At 43.4% G+C, this 26738-nt stretch overlaps 1 protein-coding gene across 1 annotated transcript; it reads left to right on the top strand.

The window, feature by feature from the left end:
- Nucleotides 1-22707: 22707 nt before the first annotated feature.
- On the top strand, nucleotides 22708-25361 carry LOC147444911 (small ribosomal subunit protein uS15-like). The gene is made up of 5 exons (XM_086527416.1): nucleotides 22708-22864; nucleotides 24039-24111; nucleotides 24242-24380; nucleotides 24844-25030; nucleotides 25119-25361. The coding sequence occupies exons 1-5, from the start codon at nucleotides 22842-22844 to the stop codon at nucleotides 25150-25152; spliced, it is 456 nt and encodes a 151-aa protein (XP_086383542.1). The 5' UTR covers nucleotides 22708-22841; the 3' UTR covers nucleotides 25153-25361.
- Nucleotides 25362-26738: the final 1377 nt, after the last annotated feature.

The following is a 26738-nucleotide window of genomic DNA, read 5'->3' as shown; positions in this document are numbered from 1 at the left end:
CATTACTTTCTTGTTCTTTGGATTCCTCCTCTCGTATGAGAGAGAGTCTTCTTTTGGGGGTGGCATCAAGAGGCCTCCTAAGCCCTCTCTCCTCTTGGAGAGGAAGGGAAATCCCATAAGCACGAAGTTGTTGAGTAACTTCAGCTTGCAAAGTAGGGTTGCCCATAGCTTGATGCAACCTAGTAACAAGATAATTGATAAACATGGGGGCATCATCATTAGCACCTTCATGTGCAAAATCAAAGTTATCAATGCTCATTCTACTCTCTTGGTTATTGTCAGCCATACTAATTATACTTATGTGTTTACTTAGTGTGATCTTTGACAATTCAAAACCTTAGTTGCTACTCCTCGTAGCCTTTAAAAATAATCACTTAAGTATCTACACCCACAGCTCAAATTGGTTAATTATAGAGAGTAGTCGGGTGGGTCTAACATAGAAAAATTGCATAGGGATAGCTCCTTTAAAACTTCTTATGGCTCAATAATGGTAAGGCCGTAGGCAAGTCTAAAAAGACCCCATTATTAAGACCAAATCTCTCAAGGTGTCCACCATATCCCACATAGTGGGCTCAACAAAACCGATAATAGATCCTAGTCCCACTTACGCTTTGAGAATATAGAGGGTGAACTTAAAAGAGTGTAGCAACATGAACATATTACTTAATTAACTTGGCATGAGCAATAAATTTGCAAGAGAGAGTGTATTAGAGAACATGACAATAGTTGAGGACCGGATTTACTTGGAGCCAGTTTCGGGGGGTTCACTATGTGTAAAACTACCATATCACGTGCGTTCAAGACATGTTTGTAAAACCCCTTATCTGTGAATTTTGTTAGGAATATAATGTACCCTTTTCTTTTAAAATCTGTAAATTTTTTCCCAATTTGAAAAAATAATGCCCTTCTGTATGTATATTTCTGTAAGTTTCAAGAACTTTAAATACCCTTCTGTTGAACTCACGTGATAGGTTACATTTTTATTAGGTGACCTCCCCGGGGAGCCAGTCCCCCCTCCAAAAGGCGTTTGTATTATAGATTCTCCCATCAGGAGAGATGTGAGGTCCCCACCCTGCCGTATCAAACGGCGGATCTGATGGTGAACCTGGTGGCCACTAGATCTATAGCGAAAGCAAACAAAGTGGTTCAGGGTTCAGCTAACGGATGATCTCTCATCACAAAGTGAGTCGACCTCGAGCCTACTAGCAGTGAGATCTAGCTCCACCTCGCAGGGGAAGAGTACTTAAACCTTCTAGCGATCCTAAGACCCACTTTCCAAAAGGAGAGAATACTCAAGTGCCTTTTTCCCCATGTTTCAGAGGCACGTACACTTGAGACTTCACCACTCTAGGGACAATGAGTATTTAAACACTATGGGGACAGAGAGTTCCCGACCAATCGGGACCACCCTTCTCATAGGCATTGGCAACCTGAGCCAAGCCCCCACTTTCCACCCCCACACTCACACTTCCTTGAGTGTCCTAACTACTACCACAATAATTGTTCAACATAAACATTCCTTAATTAGATTCTGAATCACAATGTTCGTTAAGACAGCCCTTCAATCAGCATTGCAAGCGGCACCAAGACAGTATTCTAGTAAAAATTCTACTCTAACTTATTCATTAAAATTCCAATGTTCTGGAGGTACAACATCCCCCCTCCAGCGAGAGTTTACTCCTCCGTTGTCGCCTAGCTGCCCATACAACTAGGTATGTCCACCGCATAGAAAGCACGACATGGACATTCCCACCGCTTAACCAGCAGACGTGGGTTCCCACCGCTTAACCAGCAGTCGTGGGTATCCACCGCTTAACCAGCAGTCGTGGATTCAAGAGCCCTTAACCAAGAACTCTGCCCCCTGTGATCAGGAGGGGGTTCAGGACTAGTTCAACATTGGAAATAGAATGAACATGCCGAGCTAAATTTTCCCTAGCAAACATTCTTTCCTATTGCAAACAGTATATCCATCAATCATTTCTTTCCTACTTTGGACTTAATGAACTCAAATGCCGAGGTTTCCGTCGGATTTCTCCAACATATATTCATTCCTAGTTAATCGTATGCAATGTTAAATTAAACAACTTGAATAAAATTATGACCTACCTCTTCCATTTCTTTGTGAATGGCCCGTGAGATGGCCGGTGCTTGCTCGTCCATGGGAGCTTTTCCTTTCCCATTCACATTGCTCGTTTCCGCCTTGCGGTCGTGGGCACCATCGAAGCGAGTTCTCTTAACCGGGGCCATTTTATACTTCCTACTTTAAATGATATACTTGAAGAAAAGAGCTAAAGTCCGAGAGCATCATAACAATCCAAATGATACATTAGAATCATTGAACAATCCTCCTTATGCAAGAGGGTTAGATTTTTCCTTTGAGATCTAGTAATTTTATGGGTAATACTTTACTTGTCCTATGGGAACCGGCTCTAAAGTTAATCACTTGGCTTAGATGATTAAGAATTTCAAAATTTTACTAATTAAATCACAAGAGAGATGAATTAAGCAAGCTCAGTCACTTTCCTAATGCAATTAGAAGATGCAGAATTACCGCATGCATAGGTGAGAGAAAATTCCCTTCTTAGTGGCTTAATGATGGATTAATTTTGCCTTAATCACATCCTAATGTGTGAGAAAATTGAATCTAACTTAGTTACGACAATATTGAGTGGTAAAATAAAGAATTTCATCAAATCTACATCATTACCGGCTGACAATTAATTATTGTGCTGCCTAGAGAGAGAATTCCCTTCTAATCATGTATTAATCATAGATTAAGAATAATGAATGGCTGCATAATCAGCTATTGGTTGATGATTATATAATGGAGTATAGCTATGGAAATTTAGAGTACAGCTATTGGGAATTATAGCTAGGATTAAGCATAGTAGACGAGAATTTTAAGAGAATGATGAAGAGGTTTACAGATGAGCATAAATTAAATCATGATTACTGTGATTAGGGGCTGAAAATCCTCTCGATTTTCTGATCCAAATGAGTTCTCAAGACGAGAATTCGGCAGCACTTCCCTCCTTGCTTGTCCTTCAAAAACTGTGTGTGCCGGCAGCACCTTCCCAAGGTGTGTGTAGGTGTGTATGTGTGTGTGTGTACTGGGTGTGTGTGTGAGCATGTGTGTGTGTGTGTGTGCATGTCTTTAAATAGGCCTCCTCAAGCTGAAAATCGATCTGGGTTGCTATTTGCATCTGGGATCCTCTCTAGTTAAGCATGGCAAGTCCAGTTGCATACCCACCAAGTGTCCAGTTGGCTTGGTTAACTGACTCTCACACTTAGTAGCAAGCTTAGAAACTCTCCCAAGACTCCCACAAGGCAAGAGCGCGCCCCCTAGCTACTAAAGCTGAGCCGGAGTGGGCTGGAACCTGTTCCCACACAGCCTCGGGCTCCCGGTGCCTCCCCGGACAATTTTGGGAAAAATTGATTTTAGGCTAAAACGGGTCATACGAGTCGGATTTTGATGCCGAAAATTGTTATAGCAAGCTCTAACTAAGGCGTACTGGCCCGATTACCTGCCATATTTAGCAGCCCCCGGGTTCCGAAAATGCATTTTTTCAAATTTGGGGTACGCGTGCAATTTTTCGAGACGGTCAAAACTCGACGGGTCGGGTGACCAAAAACTTACTATTTTTGGAATTTTTTTACAAAAAATATTTTAATTCACATTTCGAAGCTTTAAAACATTCTAAACATCATGGCACTGACAGAATTCGAAAAACTGCTAAAAATAGTAACTTTTTCCATTGTGTTTAGTCCATGGTACAACGGTGCTCTTTTTGGTCGTGGTCAGAGACCTTACAAGAGACTTGTTACAATACAATCTTTGTGTTCTTTGTGACCTTGGTGATGCATGAAAAGATTCATGCATCATGAGCATAACATAAACTTTGCAAAAAGCATTAACTATCCCAAGCCTTAGTCCCAAGGCCTCAAACACCTTCGAAGGTGGAGAGAGCTAGCGGGGAATGAGGGTAGGGAAGAGGAAGAAGAATCATCCATAGGACAAAGAAATAGTTTCTCACTTATCATCACTCTTCTTGCTTAGCATAGCATAACAGCAAAGTAATGAAGATGAAAAAGATAGCGAGCTTAAGCACTGAAGCATGTCTCTTGGTTGGATTTGCATTCCATAGCCAAGAGTGTTGGTGTAGGCTCTCCACTTCTCAACAAGCTTGGAGAAGGAGATGGAGCTCTTGCTCCTTGCACTCCTCACAATGAGAGAATGTGTGTGTGTGTGTGTGGGAGAGTATACCCCCCTCTCATGCTTGGTCCACACCTCTCTCTCTCTCTCTCTCTCTCTCTCTCTCTCATATTATTTAATTATTTCATTTGTACATGTGTCCTCTTTTTCCTCTTTGAGAGAAAGAACTTGATTATTTATTTTATGTATCTAAATTATTATTGGACCCCTTTAAAACATATCCAATAGCATTCAAGCACATCATGAGGGCCACATGTGGAGGATCATTTGAACATGTGTCTTTTATGCTTATTAAGTCTTTTTTTTAAAATTGAATACTTCAAGCACTTAGTCAATTAAGCTTGGAAACGTTGATGCCTCTTGAGATTTTATCTTTGAATTGAACAGTTCAAGAACTTAGTCATTTAAGCATGTGATAAGCACCTCAAGCTTTTGGGCAAGGTTCCCACTAACACTTAGCAAGCAAACAAGCACCTCATGCTTGGGTAGGATTCCCACCTCAAGGTCAACCCTAGCTTGCCTAAGATCAAAGGACTTTTGAACACTAACTTTTGGAGGTCTTTAATGAATCTAAACCTAAGGTCTTTAGGCTCCATTACATAGCATTTCTCTTTAACATACCATCTCTCATTTGGACCCCTTTAACCTTGGCCCTGTGTTGAGACAAATCCATAAGCACATGTCTTTATTCTAACCCTTGTTCTCATTTATTCTCCCACATTAAATGGTCAGTTTAATATCAGAAAATCATTTGGGTTGGTTAGATATTAGATTTTATGACAACTTGCCCCTTTGATCGGCTTGGGTGGCCTTTGAATTGCTCCTTTGGTCCGCCCTTGGAATTGCCACTTGGAGCCCCTTTGGACTTGGATTTCTCTCTCTCTCTCTCTCTCTCTCTCTCTCTCTCTCTCTCTCTCTCTCTCTCTCTCTCTCTCTCTCTCTCTCTCTCTCCCCCCCCCCCCCTTTGATACGCATACAGAGGGTCATGCCACAATCTATATAGGCCTTATTTCCTGCCCGCGTCCCCTCATGTGGAATATTACCGGCCCACATGGCAGCATATGGGACGCCCCTTCTTGGGGTGAGTTGGAAAAACCCTTATGAGCATAGAGAAATTCAATCTTTTTTTGTGCCACTTGGTCCCCTTGTCATCTTCTAGCTGAAGCTCCATTTGCGAAGCTGCAGAGACCAACCGCAACTCCATTGTGCCAACTTCAATATGATCCCACTCCATTGCCTTTTTTCTTCTTTGAGTCCGCCATCCGAGGCCATAAAAACCCAAAAAAATCTTATGTATGCTCTCCGTCGCCAAATGCTCCAGGCTTCACTAGGTCATAACTCGACACTGGAGACTCGGAATCAAGAGTTGTCAATCCCTACTGATCCAATACATCACATAGCACCTTCTCAAACTCTATAAAGGCCCAAAAAATGCCAGATGGCACATCCCTCAATCTGATCAACTCGGCTCATAACTTGCCCCCACCAACAAATCTTCTGATGGCCATAACTTGCTTTCTAGAGCTTCAATTTGCAATCCAAAAAGACTGGCATGGTCCATAATTCAAGTACTACACGTATATCCGCGCTGACACCTGCTTTGGCCACATGTCCCCAGCTACCCTATCCATCGGGGATCTGCAAAACCTTCCTTCAAACTTGAATTTGTTCCACATCAGGGCTCCGTTTGACAAGCCGTCTGGACCTTCTTCTAGAGCACATCAAGCACAACATTCTAGAGCACTGACTTGGCACTTACAACACCTTTACCTTTCCCACCCCCCTTAACTATAATCCGATGCACCTCAGGCACTAGACCTATTTCAAAAATACAACTTGAGCTGCACACAATTCACCCTGTGCCTAAGAAGCTTACCATTTGCTCTTACCAACTGATAGGTCCCGCTTGGAAAGGCCTTCCGCACTTTGTATGGACCCATCCCGTTATTCTTAGACTCGAAGTTCTCATACTTCATCACCCAGCTCCCTTTTTGCATCTTTCTATCCGACAAACTTGGCTTGGCCTTCCCCACTTGTTCCTCTTATTGCTTCACATTGTGATCACGTGTGGCCTTTCCCACTTCACTGGGTGATGAAGTTCTCATACTTCATCACCCAGCTCCCTTTTTGCATCTTTCTATCCGACAAACTTTGCTTGGCCTTCCCGACTTGTTCCTCTTTTTGCTTCACATTGTGATCACTTGTTTCCTTCCCATCTAGCTGCAAAACATGCACATATGCTTTTTTGGCCTCATCCATAGACGATGGAATGAGCCTCCCTTGAAGCCCTCCATATAATGGTTCTTTATCAACCAGATTTGAACCGCATGCAGGTAGAAAAGACTCTATAGCACAACCCATACCAAGAAAGCCTTGCGGTCCAAGTAAAGATATTTGCAAAGAAACCTTTAATAGCATACTCATCACAATAAGACAACACTAAGCTCCAGTACCTGGCCATTTGCATCCACCTATTGCATGACTAAGAATACTTGTTCTCTCTATAAACTGGTATTAAAAGACCCTCTCATTGGGTCAAGGATTGGCTCCACACCTAGCTCTTTGCCTCAAGAACCTACTCTATTAAATCTTCAACCTAATCACCATAGACCGGGCCAAATTGATTATCTCCCAGCTTTGGAAGTGCCACTTCACTCACTCAATCGACCTCCATCTGCCCTTCCAACACCTGCTTTACAATGACATCATCACACAGGCAAGACAAAAATTCACCCCTTACTTTGTCTTCGACAAGGTCAATAGTGCTCTACACAAAATTCCTCTATGGTGACTCCAAACATATCTGTATTAATGTTTAGCAAGTCCTCCTTGATCTCCTCTTCCTCTATGCTAGTGCAGCCTTTGTCATAGGTTGTCTCTGTCTCGTACTCGTAGCTTGTCGTGTCGTCTTCATCTCTATCTGCAATGGGATGAGAACTAGTCTCCTTGGTCTTCAAATCTAGCACAATATGTCTCCCTTTCTTTTTGTCAGGCAAAGTGAACACTTTGCTCTCCCAATCCTGCTTAGCACCTATTGCCAAAAGCCATGGCCTACCCAAGATGATTGGACATTATCACCTGCCTTCATCACAAAAAAATCTATCAGGCACTCTATGCCCATTGCCTTGACTTTCACATCCTAAGCCACGCCCAGGAACCTAGCTTTAGTATGGTTGGCCATCTTCATGCGCACATTGGACTTGGCTATCATCTTGACTCCCATCTCCTCCATGGCTACTTCCGTCATGACACAAACCTGTGCTCCACCGTCTATATAGGCATGTACTTGCATCATTTTCTCAGTGACCACATCTACTAGTGGAAGAACGTCTGTAGGGCTACCTACCCTCAAGGCCATGTTTTTGAAGGGGAGGAGCCGGGAGCATAGCGGAAGACGAATACGCACACACACACACACACACACACACCACCATAGCCACACACACACACAGGTTAAAGGGGGAGAGCCGACACGTATTGTGTGCCCCTTTCTTTCTTCTCTACCTTATGCACTAAGGCACAATACACATTGTACTTAGTGTTAGTGGCTCACACAAGTGTATAGTTGTACACTTAGGGTTAGTAGCAATTAGTGATAAGCGGTCGGCCACATGGCCATTAAACCTAACATTCTTCCACTTCATGGCTGAAGGGGATCAGAGAGCACCACAGACGGAGAGTGAGAGAGAGAGAAGGAGACACACGACACACAGATATGGGTGGGGAGACGCAAGAAGTGAGCAATCCCCTATACACTTATGCTATGTATAAGGTATACAAGTCAGTGGGTGCCCAGACTCTGGGCGGCCGGGCAAGGCACACGCGCCTATACCCCAACAATCTCCCACTTAAAGGCGATTGTGCCTTTAAGCAAGAGAACCTAGTCTAAAGACTACAAAAGGCGAGAGAAAACCACTCTCAACCGATGCCCACTGGCTGGATGTGATCGTGTGCATCCGGCTGTCCTGCTCCCATGTAAGTCCATACACCACCAGACGTATTGCACACGTACTGCAAGTATGTACGCAATACCTGCATATCTCCCTCGTGCACTATGCCATCATCAGTCTCAACAAACGACTGACAACCCCAACTACAAATGCTCCCACTACAGCTGCGATATCCGGTCTCAAGATCAGCATCTCATACATGAGACCACCGAATGCTGATGCAATGCTAGCGGTCCCTGCTAGCTCTACGGAGCATGCATCAACATATATATCCCTGGCAATAGGCATCTCTGATTGACAAGGCGTGTCAGCCACATGCATCTACTGACTGTCCGCAAAAGACGCATCAACCTGTCGTGCAACCTCAGAGCAAACCAGTTTGCTCTAGGTGTCTGCTGGAAGAAATATCCTGCACAACTATATCCCCATGCTCACTGTCGAGCATAGAAAGGAATGACTGCATAATCACTGACATATCAGCCTCCTCTGCAATCATCCACTGCAAACATGACCACTCAATCTGTTGTGACTCACTAGAGCTCTCATGCTCTAACTCCTTATGCATAGAGTCTTGCACAACGTCCTCCTGTCGTGACTCACTAGAGCAAGACTTCTCTACCTGTCTATCCTGCATAGAAGTATCTCGCACAACTGACTCTCTGCTTTGCTCAATCACTAGCAAAGCATGCATTTCTGACTCTGTCACCTCACTGTGTGACTGCTCAAGTCGTGCCCCAACTGTGTGCACAATGAGCTCACTACTCTGTACTCCATCGAAAGCACCCTGCAACCCATGAGCAAAAGAGACTGTCCGGATCTCTCGCTCTCTGCATGGCTGTAACAAGATTGAGACTCGACCATCTCACACCAATACTACGTGCAATGGGTACCATGTGCCACCTCTAGCACCTCTCGCAATCACTAGCGAACCCAAATGCAACGCAAAAGATCGCTCAAGCAGCAATACCCGAAATCCACTATCCCGTAACTGTCTGATTGAGATCAAATCCCGTCTCAGATCTGGCACATAACGCACATGACGCAGGGTAAATCTCATACCACTGGGCAAGGACAAACATACGTCTCCTGCACCCTCAATGTCATACACAACACCATCAGCCATGTGCACACAACCAAGTCTCCCACTAGAAAACGTGCTAAACCACTCATGATGCGACGTGACATGGAAAGTAGCATCTGAATCTAGTAACCAATGTGAAGACAATGTGCAATCCGATATGCAATCCATAGACATAAGATCGTCTGAAGACAAGCTAGATGTAAATGTGACATCGCCGTCACAAGCATACTCAGTAACCACCGTACTGATCTCACTAGCATCTGTCATGCCCAAATCTGCATCACGCATTTGTCGTCTCCGTTCAAGGTGATTACTTCTGGTCGCAATGCAACGATACGCAGAGATGGAAACAAACTTGTGCAAATAGATTCTACAAAGATTTGGACAGATGCGAGCGACACATTTGCTCTCCCCGAACATTGCGAGCAAGTGGTCTTTGTACCGGACCCTCAAGAGCGACAATGGTGGTTTGTGGTTCAGGTTGCTCCAAGAAATAAACAAGTATTTGAAGGGCAAGATCTCCTGGAGGAAAGTCAGACAGACGACGCCCATACTACTGTGACATTAGATGAGATGGACGAAGGTATGGCAGAGGAAGCTGACAGATATACGAGGGATGACGCAGACGAGCCAGAATTGACACTTGTAGATGAAGATGCAATGGATGAAGACAATCTGCCAGAACGAGTTGGGGCAGAGTTATGTTTGCAATTAGAGATAGACCATGATATGGTGCAAGATCTTATCGATGATGCCTCACTCGTCGAGGCCTAGGCCTGTAAGTGTTTGTGTGAAGACTTTGATTTAAAATTAAGCTTAAAGTTAATTTAAACAACTATGTTCTGATGCTTTATTTTACTTTCTTTGTGTAGGACTTTAGTATGGCAGACGAGATTCCAGATCCCGCTTCCATGAGTGCAGATGCATTCATGGGCTTCGTTACACGAATGACGCCTGCTCAGATGGCAAAGGCTTCTCAGTACTGGGTAGCCAGAGGCACGGGTACTACGCCTCCGGGCTTCACACCCGAGGGTCCGACGCCTAGGGGGGGGACGCCTACGGGGTTCAGGACGCCTATGGGTACGACGCCTTATTCTCCCATCACGGCCACTTCGACACCTAGGGGTGGGGCAGAGGCGGGTACGTCCTCATCTCCGCAGCACAGGCGCACTCACCGATCTCGACGATCGTCAGGTGGAGGTGGTGGTTGCTGTGGAGGAGGGTCCACAGATGCTTCGACCCCTCCTCGCTCACGACCCCCGTCCTACCCAGGCACACCTCTTGGCACACCTCGGACACCTTGGGGGGCACACGATCCTAGTGCGTCCAAGCTCTATACTGTACGGGGAGATGGTTCTGTTGACATGGATAGAGTCGGGACTGAGATGCGACAGCGGATTCGCCAGCTCGTGGAGCTGCAGTTTTCGACCAGCATTCTGACGTCTTGGGATCAGCAAGAAAAGGAAAAAGTCACTTACATAGTGGAGACCATCCTGAGAGAGTACCAGCCTGCTCCGGGTTCTTCCGTTGTTCCGGTGCGGTGGATCAAGGGTGTTGCACAGGACACCTTGAAACATCGACGAGATGCAGCTCGAAAGGCTTTCAGGACCGGCTCGCCGAAGCCTTCGGGCATCCCACACGAGACGTGGCTGCAGATCAGGGAGGATGAGCGGACAGCGGCCACGCGGTTCAGACAGCAATGTGAGGCCGCGCAGGTACGACAGATGACTAGGGGGACATCTCATCTTGGCAACGGAGGCTTCGACACCTTTCGCTATGAGTTTGTGAGTTTCTAATCCAATCTTAACTATGGCATTTTTTAAAACGCGATGAATCATGTATTCTTATTACTTTGATTTTTGTATAAACGCAGAATCTTGCGATGCATCGAGCTCCGACACGCGAGGAGGAGTCAGATGGATATCGCAGAGGTATCTATGAAGTACTAAATGATCTTGAAGCTTCAGGAGAGCCTATAGACTGGGAGGCCTTAGAGTCTCGCTGATCGCTTGAGGTGAGACGTTAATATGTGTAAGTTGATTTAATTAAGTCAGTATATGTGAAGTAATATCAATACTAATTTTGTGAGTTGTCCTATGTGCAGGTTGCGATGCCTAGTCATTAGTGGACCAGATTTCATATATATGCTTTGTGAGACACAGACACGCTTCTATGTCTCTTTTTTGTACAAACAGTTAGTGTTCAGATAGTTATTGTTTCCCTTATGGTTATGATTATTGTCATTGTCATTGTATAGACAGTTATTGTTTCTCTTTCTGGTTATGCTTATGGTTATTGTTAATTTTGTTTATGGTTATGGTTATCTGCATTATGGTTTTGATCAAAGTGGTTATAGCCGGTTATGGTTTTAAGTTATGGTTATGGTTCGTTATGGTTATGCTTTTAAGTTATGGTTATGCTTTTCAGTTGGTACGGTTGTCTTTCATTGGCCTTAAATCTCATGTGAGATCCTACATGGATAGCATGTAGGAGGCGTATAAATGATATGGTTTTTTTTTTAAAGTTTATGTAAAAACAAAGGGAACTCTGCCGAAATTTCTGCGCACGGGAGCATGGTTGATATTTTGGTGCTGCTCTCTTTCTTGGGCAGAGGGCAGGAAGTCTGGCTGTGGCTGTGTCCATCTTTTAACTCGGCACAGGCCAGGATACCTGCCCTCTGTCCAAGAAATTTTTTTTCTGTTATGGTCGTCGCTATGTGCATGGCAATCTCGCTATATGCGTGGCAATCTGCGTCTCTATACATGTCTATACTTGCGTCGCAAATAGCGACTGGTTTCACAGCGACGCGTATAGCGACGCGCCGCGTCGATATCTGCGTCGATGACACCTTATTTTGTTGTAGTGAATAGATGGTCTTGAAAAGCTAGATGAACTTTGAGTGAGATCTGTAGCTTCAATCTATGCTAAAAAGAGAAGACAAAAAGAGTTTTTTGACAAGCATGTGCGTACGAAAGAGTTCAAAACAGGTGATTATGTACTTGTTTATACTTTGAAGCAACATGCCAAAAAACTTAAAAAGCGAGGGATGGGACCCTTTGTGATTAGTGACTTATCACAAAGTGGAGCTGTCAAACTTGCTACATTGGCAGGAGAAGAAATGCCAAATTGGATTAGGGGGTGTCGGTTAAAAAAGTATCATTTATCACTAACACAGGATATACTTCAATAAATCCATCAAGAAAAACAACGGATGAAGGAGAAACATAGGGTACGAGAAGAAGCACAAGCAGAAGCAAAAGAACGCATTGCAAAAAGAAGGCTTCTACGACAACAACAACAAAGTGGATCACCGTTGCGAATAAATGCTATTCGATTAACAAATTTTGGTAAAGACATAGTGGAACCAATAATTGCAGTCAAAGTGGGTACCAATCAAGTTGAATCGACGGCATTTCTTGATTCTGGAGCTCAAGCAAATCTGATTTCTTGCAAATTATATAATGAGCTCTAGCTCAAGAATCAACTCCATCCTACTCAACAAGTGTTGGAAAGCAGTACCTCAAATTCATTAAGCACATTGGGCTGGAAGATATTGCATATTCAAGTACAGTAGAATGTTTATCCCCACAAGTTTTGTGTGGTTGAGGATGCGAGCACACTACACCCAATGTTATTCGGACAACCATGGTAGAAAGAATATAATGTGCAGAGTTCGAATACAGATAGAATTCAACAAGCACAAGAACACCAAGTGGTAGCCTTTGCTCAGACAACCCGAAACAACCCAATAATGGTGCCGCAATCACTTGATCAAGAGAAAAATAGATGGGTGCCACTTAACCAGCAAAAGATACCTACGAAGGATACACAAGAAACAGCCAACTGTCTTCAATCAAAAAATGAGATACCACAGGCGACAAAGAATAGATCAAAGTCAGCAATAAGCAAACAACAAGTATGGGTACAGAAAGATCTACATGAACGAGCCTACAAACCATAGTGCACTAGCAGACAACCTCCGAGAAACCAAGTTAATCAAACACCAAACAGAGTCATCAAACAGATATGGATACCGAAGAACATGCTCAATCGCCAACTACATGAGAAACGCATTTGGATCCCCAAGCGATGCTATAGGAACTCCCTTCAGTACAAGCAAAACCAACAGCCACACAAACGACATCGGCAAATCAATCTGTGTGGATGTCGATCAACAGAAAAGCCACCAAGACCAAAAAAGAGGCAATAAACCTACAAACGCATCCAAAACAAAGCTACAAATGGCAAGCAAAAGAGAAAAATATTACGGCCACATCAGCCACGACAATTCTCTCCACGGAGACCACAACGTTCATACCTACAGTAGCGGAAAACCAGGGCACCTTCGCAAAGAAGACGATCAAACAAAGAGCGACAGAATTACAACTTTTAATTGCAAAGAAAATCTACCAACCACACCAACAACAAACAGGAAACCTCGACGTCGAATGCCAATAAGCGTCTTGCTTATTCCCTCCTCTCGCACAGCATTACTTTTACCATGCATTGACCGCGTATGCATCAGGTAAGGCCATGTTACAAGGCCATGCATTAGCACGTTTTTTAAACCCATACACAACATATAACCCGAGGCTATACCTTGTCGTCTGGGAGGACTCCGATTAGGAGGGGGGGAGGCATTCTCAATGCGAACCCGATGACAGTAAAAAGCAGCAAAAAGGGCATGTTTTGACTATTTTTGAGGGGTTTATATTTGATTGTGAAATTTTATGGACTAACCAAAGTACATATGCCCTTATACAACATTAATCTACAGAGATATGAGACCAAATGCCAAATTGGGGCCGATAAGTGTATATATATATATATATATATATAAATAGCCATTTTTTGGGCAAAATATTGGTAAAACGAAGAAATCCGGCCATAAAAATTACATGTGAGTGTACATAATGTGTCAAGGTGAAGTTTTTTATTTATTTTAATTTTTGGGTTTTCTTTTGGGTTGATTTTGCTATTTTCCTTTTAAATTTATTAAGTTTTGGCAAAAAAAACTTCAAAAATACAAAAAGAAGGTGAAACGCGATCGTAATGAAAAACAAAAAATATGGGGATGATCAGTGACTAGAAAACAACCCAGGGTACAGTGGGGGTGCAATTATGAGAATGAAGCGAGAGGCGTGTTGTGGTCAGAGATTTTGATCAAATCGTCAAAATTCTCAGAAACTGGGCAAATGGAGTCCAAATGGAGAAGTTTTCGAGTCAATCGCGTTTCGCGAAAATTTAGGAGCACATGTCAAATTTCATGAAAAATGGTTATGGGACCCCCATTATAGGATTTTTTCACTCCACTTAGAGCTCATTTCTACTATTCACTTGTGAGAGAGAGCTCTAGCCACATAGAGTGCATAGGAATTCCAGCAGAGCCGATACGCCATGCACAATCATCTGACGACTACCAGATATGAGAGGTAGATTCGGCAACTTATGCTCTTCATGTATATGTGATGTTTGTCGCCAAAACTAGCATAGAACTCCAACGAGGTTTGCAGGGTAGAGACCTGTGAGCGTAGATAACCACCTAACGGCTAACCCAATACCAACAAGACTTCATAGGGGGTTTACCCTAGCCTAGGAGACCAATCTTGGATGCCCGAAAGAGGCAAGAACGCAACGGGAAAAACCCTAACTTCTAGAGCCCTGCAAGAAGCCACAAAGAGGAAATCCGACAAAATCATACCAAAATTCATGAGTAGGTGCTTCTCGATGAGCTCTACAAGGCTACATGGGTTACATGGCCAAAAGGTGACCAAAAGTGGGCATAAGCTTCAGAAACGGCATCGGAAACACAAAGCTTCACTCGGCTCTCACAGCCAAGCGAGACGTCCGTTTGCCACCAAACTTCGCGAGCGGCTTACCAAGGCCTTCAACAACCAAATCCTATGGTGTTAAACCACTACAAAATCATCGGGGGCATGCAAACACAATCATGGGCGCTTCCAGAGCGACAAATCGGCAAATGAAGCTTAAGTAAAGCCAAAACCAACAAGAATCACATGGCAAGGTTCCCCAAGGGATAATAGATCTATGCTGGTCATCATCAAGAAATTTCATCGCGGAAAAGCACTCCAAGAGTCAGAAATCACCTCTGAGGCTCCGAAAGCCAAGAAGGGAGTTTCTAACTAACCAGTTGATTTTTTAAATTGAAATAAAGCACAAAGGGACTTAGGGAGGTCATATGCACATGTTAGTAGGACTGATTACCAAAAAATGCACAGGAGACATCCTACACGTAGGATGTCTCAAGGCCATGTTTGGGCACCGAACTCATCATTCAGGCATACACACAGCTTCTACATGTCATTTACAGCTTATCCCTCAAGTTTCACCCCATTTGGACAAAAGTTGACCTCTTATGCATCAAATAACACAAAGTCAGAGCATAGAGGCAAGAATTGGTCATAGACCTATAAAAAATGATCCAAATCAAGTGAAACTTGAACCATACACTCTTCACATCATGCCAAAGCTAACTGTGAGGTCATATCTACAAAATCATGAAAAAAGACATACTACGCGTAGTATGTCTCTAAGATTGAAATGACCTCTAGATGGATTTTTTGGCCTTCATACATGTTTATCACATTCATACAAGCCCACCCACCAAGTGTCCAGCCAAACAAATCACCTTTTGGCCTCATAGCTCCATAGATGTACTTTTCAGAGTCCTAAACACTAGAAATGGTCTTCCTACCCTTAAACCTTATCCAAATTCAAATCTAAGCACATAGCTGTGATCCACAGGCTATGCCCTATCATACTGACAAATTTCATGCAATTCTGAGCAAAAAAGACATCCTACGCGTAGTATGTCTCCAGAGTCATATTGACCTACTAAGCAAAGTTTGACATCATAAATGGAACTATCATGCTACAAGAAACCTACATATCAATTTTCAAGCCATTTGGACAACATTTGCTTATCATTACAGGACATCCTACTCATTTGTGAACCAAAAGCCTAAAATAGTCCAATATTTCTCTTTTTGGTGTCCAAATCAAAATCCAAGCACATAGCTGTGATGTACAGGTCATAGGCTATCATCATGACAAGTTTCAAGTCATTCTGAGGATAAAGAAATCCTACTTCAGGCTTAATTTGAAGCATAATTCTTACTGTTTTCATTTGCAAGCCACCCTTAGTCCCTCTTGAGCTCATGTTTCAATTTTCAAGTCAATTGGATAGTTAAAACTTAGTTTAAGAGCTAATCTGTAAAGAACACTAACTTTGGACTACTGAGTGCAACAGGATCCATGGCAGCCGCTAAATCACCAGCAAAGAAGAAAAGAATGACCAACAAAGATTACCTAAAGGAAGTGGATCCATTTGTAATACCAACAGGAACCATAAAGCCCATTACCACTTGGTTACAAAGCAACCTACTGGAAGCAAATGACCTCAGGATATGCCAAGGCCTGTTCAAGGACCCAAAAGGCAATGCCATAGAGCTTCCAATGATACCGCAGGAACTCAATGAGTTCACAAGAGAGCCAGATATACTGTCTCTCTTGGAAAAGCTGGACTTACACAATTATTTTGAGGCGTTGCCAGTAGGAATTGACATCCAGAGAGTCTGGGAATTCATCACCACAATCAAAGAAAATAGCATAGCCAAAGTGACAGATCTGCAAGGAAAGATCAGAGTAATTGTAATCACGCTAGAAGTGGTCGGAAATGCATTGAGCCTCTCTAATAAAGGCGACAGTGTCAACAAGAGGCGAGAAGAGATAAAGGTATACAAAGAAATCAAGAAGAACTACACCTTCGAGGATGTTGCTGATCCAATGGTGGCAACCATGTGCCAACTTTACAACCAATATTTCCATATGTGCACAAAGAGGCCTCAAAATTACACTGCACCACCGGCAACAATTGGAACGACATTTACATGGGCAATGAAGACAAGCAGGCCAAAAGAGATAGATTATGCGGCGTACCTACAATACAACATTGTGAGAATGGGAACCCCAAATCCTACATACATTGCACCAGGGGAGATGCTTACAAAGGTGATATATGAAGCTTTACATGCAAGGGGGCAGTGGCCTCTTCCTCCATCACAGAATGACTGGTTAAAGCTAACAGAGGACAAGGAAGAGGAACAACCTACAGCTCCCAGGGTAACCACCAGACTAAAGAGAAAGCTAGAAATAGTGGAAGAAGAGCCTGCTCAACGGAAGAAAGCTATTGTACAAATGCCAGCAAAAGAGACCAAATCCCAGAAGGCTGCTCGGCTAGAAAGGTTGATGGAAAGTTTCAAAGCCCAATGAATGCTAAAAGGAGATCTAAATGAATTATGGAAGCCCTCACTTGAGGCAATGTCTGGATCTTCTTGAAGGGCAAATAGGGATCGCTTCGAAGACTACATAAAGAATTTTGAGATCCTAGATGCGGCAGCTGAGAACATTCCAGTCATACCATTTACTGACGAAGAGGTTGATGATGTGAGGCAGCAGTTGCTAGAAGAGCAGGAAGGGGAAGAAAGAGAGAGGAAAACAAAAGCTGTCCGGGATATAAAAAAGAAACCATCAACCCCACCATCAAGCCGAGAGTCAAGTCCTCCACCATCACCACCTCCTCCTAGTCCTCCTCAACCACGACAAACTGAGGAGTTGAACAAATCTGATCGCCAACAAGACTCCAAGGAAGAGGAGAACAAAGAGAAAGAGCAAAAGACAGAAATTGAACCAAAAAATGAGAAGCAAGATCCTGAGGCAAGGAATTATGGAATATTCCTAGATCTGCTAGCTGCTGGATATACCCGAGAGGAGGCAGCTCAGACAACATTTCAATTATCAACACCTAAACCAGAAAAATCCACATTGAGCACTCGTTTGGTGGAGCTGAAGGAGAATGCAACAGACACCATAGATTTGCAACCACAGAAGGAATACTAGGAAGAAGTTATACAAAGACTACAAGGATTGAGAGTCATGTCAATGGCCAAAGAAATAGAGTACGAAGAGCTGAGGTTGAGTGAAGAAAATGTGAAAACAAAAGTGGAAACACTCCAGAGGCAAAACCAGGAGCAGTTGCATGGCCAAGCACAGGTACAATCATAATTAGAAGCAGCACTACAGAAATGTCAAGAGCTAGAAAATCAAAGCTAGGAAAGCAATCAAAAACTGCTAAACTCTAAAGAGGAATACCAGAAAGTCAGCAAGACTCTTTTTGAAGCTGAGAAGGAAAGAGACGAGCTAACCCTACTGTTAGCGGAAGAGTCGAAGCAAGTAGAGAGCTTGAAAGAAGCTAAGGACAGGGTTGAAATCTCATATGAGGCTAGCCAAGATGAGGTAATTGAGCTCAAAGATCAAATCAAAGTAAAAGAGCAAACTATTCAGAGGTTGACTGCAGCTACAACTAGCACGAGCCAAGAAAAAGATGCGTTTGAAGAACAAATGATAGAACTCCAAAAAGAGCTGACGCTAGAGAAGAAGCAGAGAGTGATGATGGCAGAAGGATCAATGGTGATACAAAGCCGATTGGAAGAGGAGAACAAGTCATTGAAAGCAGAATTGCTGAAGCTTCAGGAAAGATTAGAAGATAATTCACAAACACTGCAAACAGAGAATGCTGAGATAAACCAGAAGTTAGACAAAGCTGATAGGGTCAATGCAGAACTCAATGACCTATTAGTATCTGTGACAGAACAAGCTGAGATAGAAAAAGACAAGTTACAGAAGCAGCTGGATGAACTTCAGGGCCAAACAAGTGAAGAACGTCAACAAAGTCAAGGGCCGGCTGCAACGGAAGGAATTGACATAGAGAATGTGTCAGATCCGGTGGACACTATCATACAAGAGGATATTCATGGGGAATCAGTACAAGAGCCCCGGGATCTGACACAAGAAGAGGAAGACAATCTACATAAATCCATAAAAGCAGCTATAAAGAATATAGCAAAAGAAGCAATGCAGTGGGAGCAGAGGATATTAAAGTCGATGACAAATCAGAAATTAGATGCAAATGTCGTTCAACATGAATGACTACAACCTTCTCTCCCCTATCCTCTTCTCAAATATGAGGCTGCTACAATCAACAAGAGGATCAAAGAGGAGCCCACAATGCCACTATACAATGAAGATGTCACCAGACCAGAAGGGGTTAAACTGATTGTAGACTCCCAACCAAGATGGAGGAAGGCATCGCTCACTAAATACCCTCAGTATTTAGTACATGTGGTAGAGGCGCCTAAAATAATCAGAGACAACCTCAGCTTTTGCCCTCTACCAAGGATGCGGACATGGAAGGAGCATGAATTGCTAAAGAGAAGCCACCCCTCATGGATCAACTACCCAAAGCTGTCTGGCTTGAAGGCAGGTGAGAGAATGAGTGAGAAATACATGGTGAAAACCCTAACGAGCGCCATTAAATTGTTCACTGGCTCGCCTGACCTCTCTTGCACTATGCTCAGGAAGATATGAAAAACCCTTCTGGCAGTTTTGAGGTCTTTAAACCTAGGCAAGCAACAGACAACATATTTTTCTTCCAAGATACATATAGATGTGCTTATGAACTGTCTGCTCAACCTTCCCATGAGGTGATACATGCCCTCTACCAACGAATAATGTTCTTTCCCTCATACCACCTCCAGGCCTTTGAAGAAGCCTTCTACATCGGCTTCTTCACCATCGATACATATATATTTGGCCCTACATTACTGACCCATCATGCATGGTATGAGTCTGTTCTGAAGATGCGCGAAAGCCTCCACTGAAGCACCAGCTCTACTACCATGTTGGGGACAACATGAACTAGGAGGGGGGGAGTGTTAGTAGAAGACTGGCGGCTACACTCAACTAAAGATTGGCGGACTACGAAAAGAAAGAAATCCTATGTAGTCATTTCCTAATTAAGAAAAAAAACCTGTAATTTCATTTGTAAACACTTGGGGCTTGCAGAAGTTTCCAATTTTGTACATTATTTTTGCCATTAGACTGAGTAAGATTTTACTTTGGAACTTGAGATATTGTAATTGGAAGGTAGTTATACCAAATTTTGACCTTAATGAAAGGACCCTTTTGTTGATTTTTTTATCAAGTGTCTGTGAGAAGCGTATTCTGTGTACGAGAGAGAGTGAGAGTTTATCTTGACGCTACGTGCACACTGGTGGTCAGAATCGAGTGCGGAGAAGTGCAGCGTGTTGCTCCCGGAGAGAGCTACGCGACAACACCTACATTGCGCATGTACGGCCCGGCTTTGCGAGATTGACCCGCTAGCTATTTCTAGTGATTCGGTGAGCATATGGTCTCTGTTTTTGCATTTCAACATATCCATGCGTTCGCAATGAGTAGAGCTACACATTAGGCACTTTAGTTTTCAGAAACGACGACCTACAAAAACCTTTCAGACATCCTATGTGATTTTGCACCGGGTGTTTTTGGGTAGGGTTTTGTGTCTCGGACCTTAGGGAGAGCGGTCTATTTGTGTTAATAGGATTTCCCTCAAGTTTCGTTGCGTTTTGAGAATGTCTGATGGGTATTTGGCTCTTGGAAGCGTTGTAGAAAATCTCCTCCTATGTACTTTGAACGCTGTAACCTAGACATTGGGTAGGGACCTCTGTAGGAAGTAGTCAATAGTCGGTCGAGTGTAGGTTGACACGCTATGCTTGCTTCCACGCGCCTGTGGGTCGAGCTTTGTCCTTAGCTGACAAATCTTGTTAGGTGAGTTCTCGCTGTGCTGACGTCCGTCGCGGCTTATCCGCCAACAATTTCCTGCGAGGAGAGAATTTTGAGACAAAGGGAGGTCAGTTGAGGATATTCATGATACCTCAAAATCAGATGGGATAGTCCCAGCGAGGTTGTTCCCACTAGCAAGGAAGTTCTGTACGTTGAGGAGCCGCCACATATTTGCTGGAAGCCCTCTACTAATCCTGTCAAAAGAAAGTTCGATATAATCAAGCTTCGAGGAGTTGCTGATATCAGTCGGCATGCATCCTGGTAGCTCATTGTTTTGAAACTCAAACCTGGTGAGCTTTGGAAGAAAGCAGGAATGCTACTTGTGAGCCTATTGTCCTGCACACGCATTCGAAGAAGTGATTGGCAGCTTGCAAGGCTTTCAGGAATGGATTCGGAGATGCGATTGGAGAACATGATGAGCTTGGCGAGGTTTGAATGCAGCCATAAATCAAAAGGGACGGGGCCCTCAAGGAAATTTCAACCCATCCCATCCCTCTCTAGAATCCCTGCGGGATTTCTCTCTTCTCGTTGCCCGCCCTCGTTTGGGTTGCCTATTTGGTGACTTTCACTCTCAGCCAAGCAAGCAGGCCCTTCAAAGCATAACAACGCGACAAATGCAGCAAGGTGTACTCAGGCTTTCACAGTAAAAAAAAAAAAGGCAGGGGCCAGTGGGTCTCGCCACCCTCTCTCAAAGAACCCGTCACCCGGCCTCGTTTGGATTGCCTATTTGGTGCCTGTGAGCACCTTTAGCCAAGCAAGCAATCCCTTCAAAGTATAACAACACCAAACCATATCACTAGTTACACGAGATCAACATATCAGGTTTGAAACTCAGCATTTCAGTGTATCAAGGCTAAAATTCAGCATTCAGCTTCATAGTCCGCTCAGTGCTGGCAACATTGGAGAAAATAGCAAGGAAAAAATAAAAGGAGGGGCTCGCTGGTCGAGGGAGTGTAGGATACATTTACAGAGTATGCTCCTTTTTACATTCAGGATGCATGGGCACAGGTCAAGGAAACATTGACGACACCGCCATCATCCTGTGGGATAGTGCATACCGGTTCACCCTTACTATAATTTTATGTTTTTCCATGATAGACATACTAGGCGATAGTAGTTGAAGAGGGATTACAAGCATTATCTTTTTCTTCATTTCACAGGAACTCCCTTGGTACAAATTGAATGGCCGAGGGAGAGATTAGAAAAGACGACAGAACAGTGCCAACAACAAAACACGGCTGCCATGTCCATACATAAACATACCCAAACACATGCTCAAGAAGAAGAGCAATACCTGATACACAAGCCTCAAAGGCACCTCATAATCCCGACCTCAAAACCCACCCATTTAAGCCCGCCTCAGACCATAGCCAGAATTGGGGACCTCGCACGAAGCCATCCTGCAATGATGAGCCAGATCCAGAGTCGATCGAGGAGCATGGGCACAACATGGCATTGGAGCTTCTGTCGAAGGTGGACATCATCGCACACGCAAGCAAATATAGAGCCGTCCCCGAATCTGCACACGCGCGTAGCAGAGAAAGCGAGGGCGCAGGGGCCGCCATCACGCGACTCGCGTAATAGAAAGGGGTAAATTTCCAAAAGGGGGGGAGGTAAGGTCTCTCCTCCCGACCAATGAGGGGGGGACACATACATGCCCCAACTTTGAGCCAAACACTAAGGTTGCCAGTATGGCAGACCAAAAATCTCTCTCTCTCTCTCTCGCGCTTCCACCTGTGACTTGACATGCAAATTGGACTATAATACTGGCCATCGTGAATCCTCGCCTTGTTTTTATGATTAGTCGGGGCAAGGTGTGAAAGCACTTCAAGACGCCCTAGGCTGCTGAGCTTCAGCGGAGGTGTTGCTGCGTTGATCTTCTCCAAAGCTTGGCACCATGGGTCGCATGCACAGTCGCGGGTATGTCTGTTTTTCTGCTTTTGAATGCATTAAATAGACCTCGGATTTTGCATCTGCCTTCCCAAATGCGAGCGAGGAAAGCCACAGATGGGGAACATTGAGTCGACATGCTTGACATAATCTAAAAAATTAGGCTGGGGAAGCTCCCGTACCATAGGAGAACAGGATCGCTTGCTAGACGAACCTCGTTCTCATCGTAGTGATGGTTGAGTAACGCATGCCTCCGTTATCGTTGTGCAAATGTTTCCAAAAATTTAATCAGGATTTGTTGAATGCATGATTGTTCCGATGCGCCTCAACAATTGCTCTCGTGTTCGCACGATCTTGTCTGGCTGCCGAGAACACGTAGTGTTGTGAGGTGGGTATCATCTCATCTAAGAATGCTGCCGAGAACACGTAGTGTTATGAGGTTGGTATTTAAGAATGCTGCTACGTTTCAATAACGGACACAGATTGAGTTGCTGGTGTCTACACGATCAAGTATTGTTGCTTCTTACAAACCAAGCTGATAACGTGCATCAATCTAAGGTTCTTTACACACTAGGAGTCTGCCTGCCTTTCGCAGCCTGCAAAACCGTTGACAGTGTGCCAGCTAAAGCTTGGCTGCTCGCATTGATACACACCACTATAGTTTGTCGCAGCATTGGTTGCCTTGCCAGCGCCAAATCTGAGAGTGTTTTGGATGGCACCTCAAAGGCTGCCCGATTTTGGCACCCTGCTCCTGAATCAATCAGCTTAGGAGAGCCCCCAATTCTGAGCCTTTTAGAAGTAATATTTATTTTGAAAAAGGCAATGCGGAACAAATGGTGCCACATCCCTTCCCGCCATAGTGCGGTATGCTGCCGTGTTGGGCAGCCATATGGCAGCCACTTTTCTGCAATTGGCATTGTGTAAACACTAACAGGCCTCTAGATTATGAAGTTGCAGAATGACTGTGTGCCGAGGGTTTTAATCAGAGGTTCTCTATATTCATTAGGGACGAGAATTGTGCTTATTTTGTTGGAATCGCGAGATTCAAGTCATTGATGTCAATGGTCTACGCCGCTGAACAAAGAGCTTCAGCATTTTGAAGGCTGTCTGTCTACTAACATTAATTAGTAAACAATTATGTCTTGTTTTATTGCAATTATGAAAGTAGCATGCCTTTTTCTAATCAATGCCATCCTTTTTTCAGAAAGGGTATATCCTCATCAGCACTGCCATATAAGAGGACGCCACCGAGCTGGTTGAAAATCTCCAGTCAAGAGGTACGAGTCTCTTCTTTGATTGTTGTGTGGAGTCTGGGGCCCTATTCGAATTCTATATCAAAACTGGTACTACTGCATCTCTTTTATGGATGAACTTTGGATAATTCACTTAGTGATAGCTTGGTTGTAGGTTGAGGATCACACTTGCAAGCTAGCAAAGAAGGGATTAACCCCGTCACAGATTGGAGTTATACTCAGGGACTCCCATGGCATAGGTCTAGTCAAGAGTGTAACTGGCAGCAAGGTTCTGAGGATTTTGAAGGGGCATGGTATGGAAGTGATCCTTTGCTTTCTCTTATCTTTGCTCTGCATTTCTCGGCTTAAGGAAGCGAAACAAAGGGTGCATTCAGTTTGCAAGTGTGTGGATGGAAGAAAGGATGTCTATTAATATATGTATGATGTATGATGTATGAGAAATGCACATGAATGGCTGTTGTATGTGGCATGTGCATTGTGCCTTATCAATTTGTGGATGAGAAGTAGGGTGTTGTATGTGCAATTTGTGTATGAGGTGTGTGCATGAAAGGGTGTTGTATGCGGTATGTGCATTGTCTATTAATTCGTGTGTGAGAAGTGTGCATGAAAGGGTGTCGCATGGGCTGTAGATTTATGCCTAGCTTGCATTTTGTCTTATGATTTTGTGGAAGGGAAGTGTGCACGAGAAGGCTTGAAATCAAGTTCTGGTTGTTTGTGACCAAGGTTAATTTTTACAATCCTTGTTTGGCCGCACAGGTCTGGGCCCTGATATCCCAGAAGACTTGTATCATTTGATTAAAAAGGCAGTTACTGTGAGGAAGCATCTTGAGCGCAATCGCAAGGATAAGGACTCCAAATTTAGACTCATCTTGATCGAAAGCAGGGTTCATCGACTAGCTCGATATTACAAGAAAACCAAGAAGCTCGCTCCCAACTGGAAATAGTGAGTCTTAAAACGCTTTTCTTCTTCTTTTCAAAGACGTTTTCTGGTGGCAATATTGTGTTGATGATAGTGTTTGCTTTGTGTGCAGTGAAAGTTCCACGGCAAGCACTATGGTGGCGTAAGTATGCTAAGAACCTAATTTAGTTTGCGACCGTTAGCTCTAATGACCTGCTTCTATCTAATGACAGAGGTTAAAGTGGGTGATTTGGTTGAGGATTGGACTTGGGATATAATTTTGAGCCTATTCCAGTTTTGCTAGCTGTATTTTGTTTTGCCCAAAAGAAACATTATTTTTTTTCATGAATGAGGCTACTAGCAATTAGTTCAGGTAGTTGATGTGGATTTTTTAACTTTTTGTGTGGAGGTGTGAACTATTTATATGGTTTTGTGGGATGTGTTTTTGTGAGATACCTATTTTGAGCCAAACACATACTTTTTGCATGGCACCATTCTTTAAAGTAGTTATGGTTGATGTTGATGAAAGCAAAGCCTTATCAGGGTGGTGTTCCTTGCCCTGGACCAGGCGTTTGTGGTGGTGTGGGCTGTTATACGTGGCACCATTGACAGTGGCTGTAGCTACACATTCTGTGCCATATAGGAAGTGGTGCTGCAAGCATGAAATTTGAAGCTTTTCTCCCATGTACATGAAACAGCACACATGCACGTCGACACATTCTGGCTTTTGCTCCCATTGTGAAACTTTTTCTTGCGCATTAAAATTGTGTATACTGCTGTTCTTTGCACGTTTTAATAAATTGATAAATACTGGATGCCTTCCAGAGGGTCACAAGGTGCGTGCAACAAGGTGAAATCATGGCTGTTTGGAAAATTTCCAAAGATAACAGTCCAACAAAGTCATGGGGGGAGATTAGGGAACTCTTGCAGCCGATTTCAATCTTGAAGTAGGATAGATCTGTTTACAGACTGTTTCATATAAAGCTTTGGAGGACATTTACACAAGCGGGATGAAGATATACAATTTTGCTTGTGTGTTGGTGAATTAAGCGCATGCACGCACTTATGGCTTTGAAGAGAGTTTAGTTTGAAGAGAGCTGAACACCATAGATAGAAGGTAAGCCATGTTTTGATTTCAAATCACTGATGGATGCAAATCATTTATTTTCAATTCCAAGAATGTATTCATGATATCCAGGATTGTTTAGCTACAGAAATGTCTTTTTTACGAGTAGGTGTGTGTGTGTGTGTGAGAGAGAGAGAGGGAGCCAGCGAGCAATAGCGTTGTTCTGCTTAAGGATACATTTGCGATGATACTCTTGTTGGTAATATTTTGAGATTGAGACCGAAATATTTGATATTTGAGAAAATATGATAAAGATACATACCTCTCTCTCTCTCTCTCTCTCTCTCTCTCTCTCTCTCTCTCTCTCTCTCTCTCTCTCTATATATATATATATATATATATATATATATATATAATCTGTGTCTAAATAAACCTGAACTCTAGTGGTAATATTTTGAGAAAATTGTGCTACCATATGAAAATCCAAGTTACCAAATAGTAACTTCACTTTACGACATGAAAGCTTTGCTCTCAACTTGGCTACAAAGCACACAATTGCTTTTCGAAATCAGCATAGTAAAATACATTGACATGTGAGACCGAGTAGAAGAACACATTCGAACTCGCGAACTCACTGTAACAAGGCAAGCAATTCGACAATGAGACTATTGTAGTTTCTTGATTTGC

This window comes from Adiantum capillus-veneris, chromosome 13, assembly GCF_014529385.1.
Source record: "Adiantum capillus-veneris isolate H3 chromosome 13, ASM1452938v2, whole genome shotgun sequence".
In the NCBI taxonomy this organism is placed as follows: Eukaryota; Viridiplantae; Streptophyta; class Polypodiopsida; order Polypodiales; family Pteridaceae; genus Adiantum; species Adiantum capillus-veneris.
The sequence above is the reverse complement of the archived record's forward strand: the minus strand, read 5'-3'. Positions and strand labels throughout refer to the sequence as shown.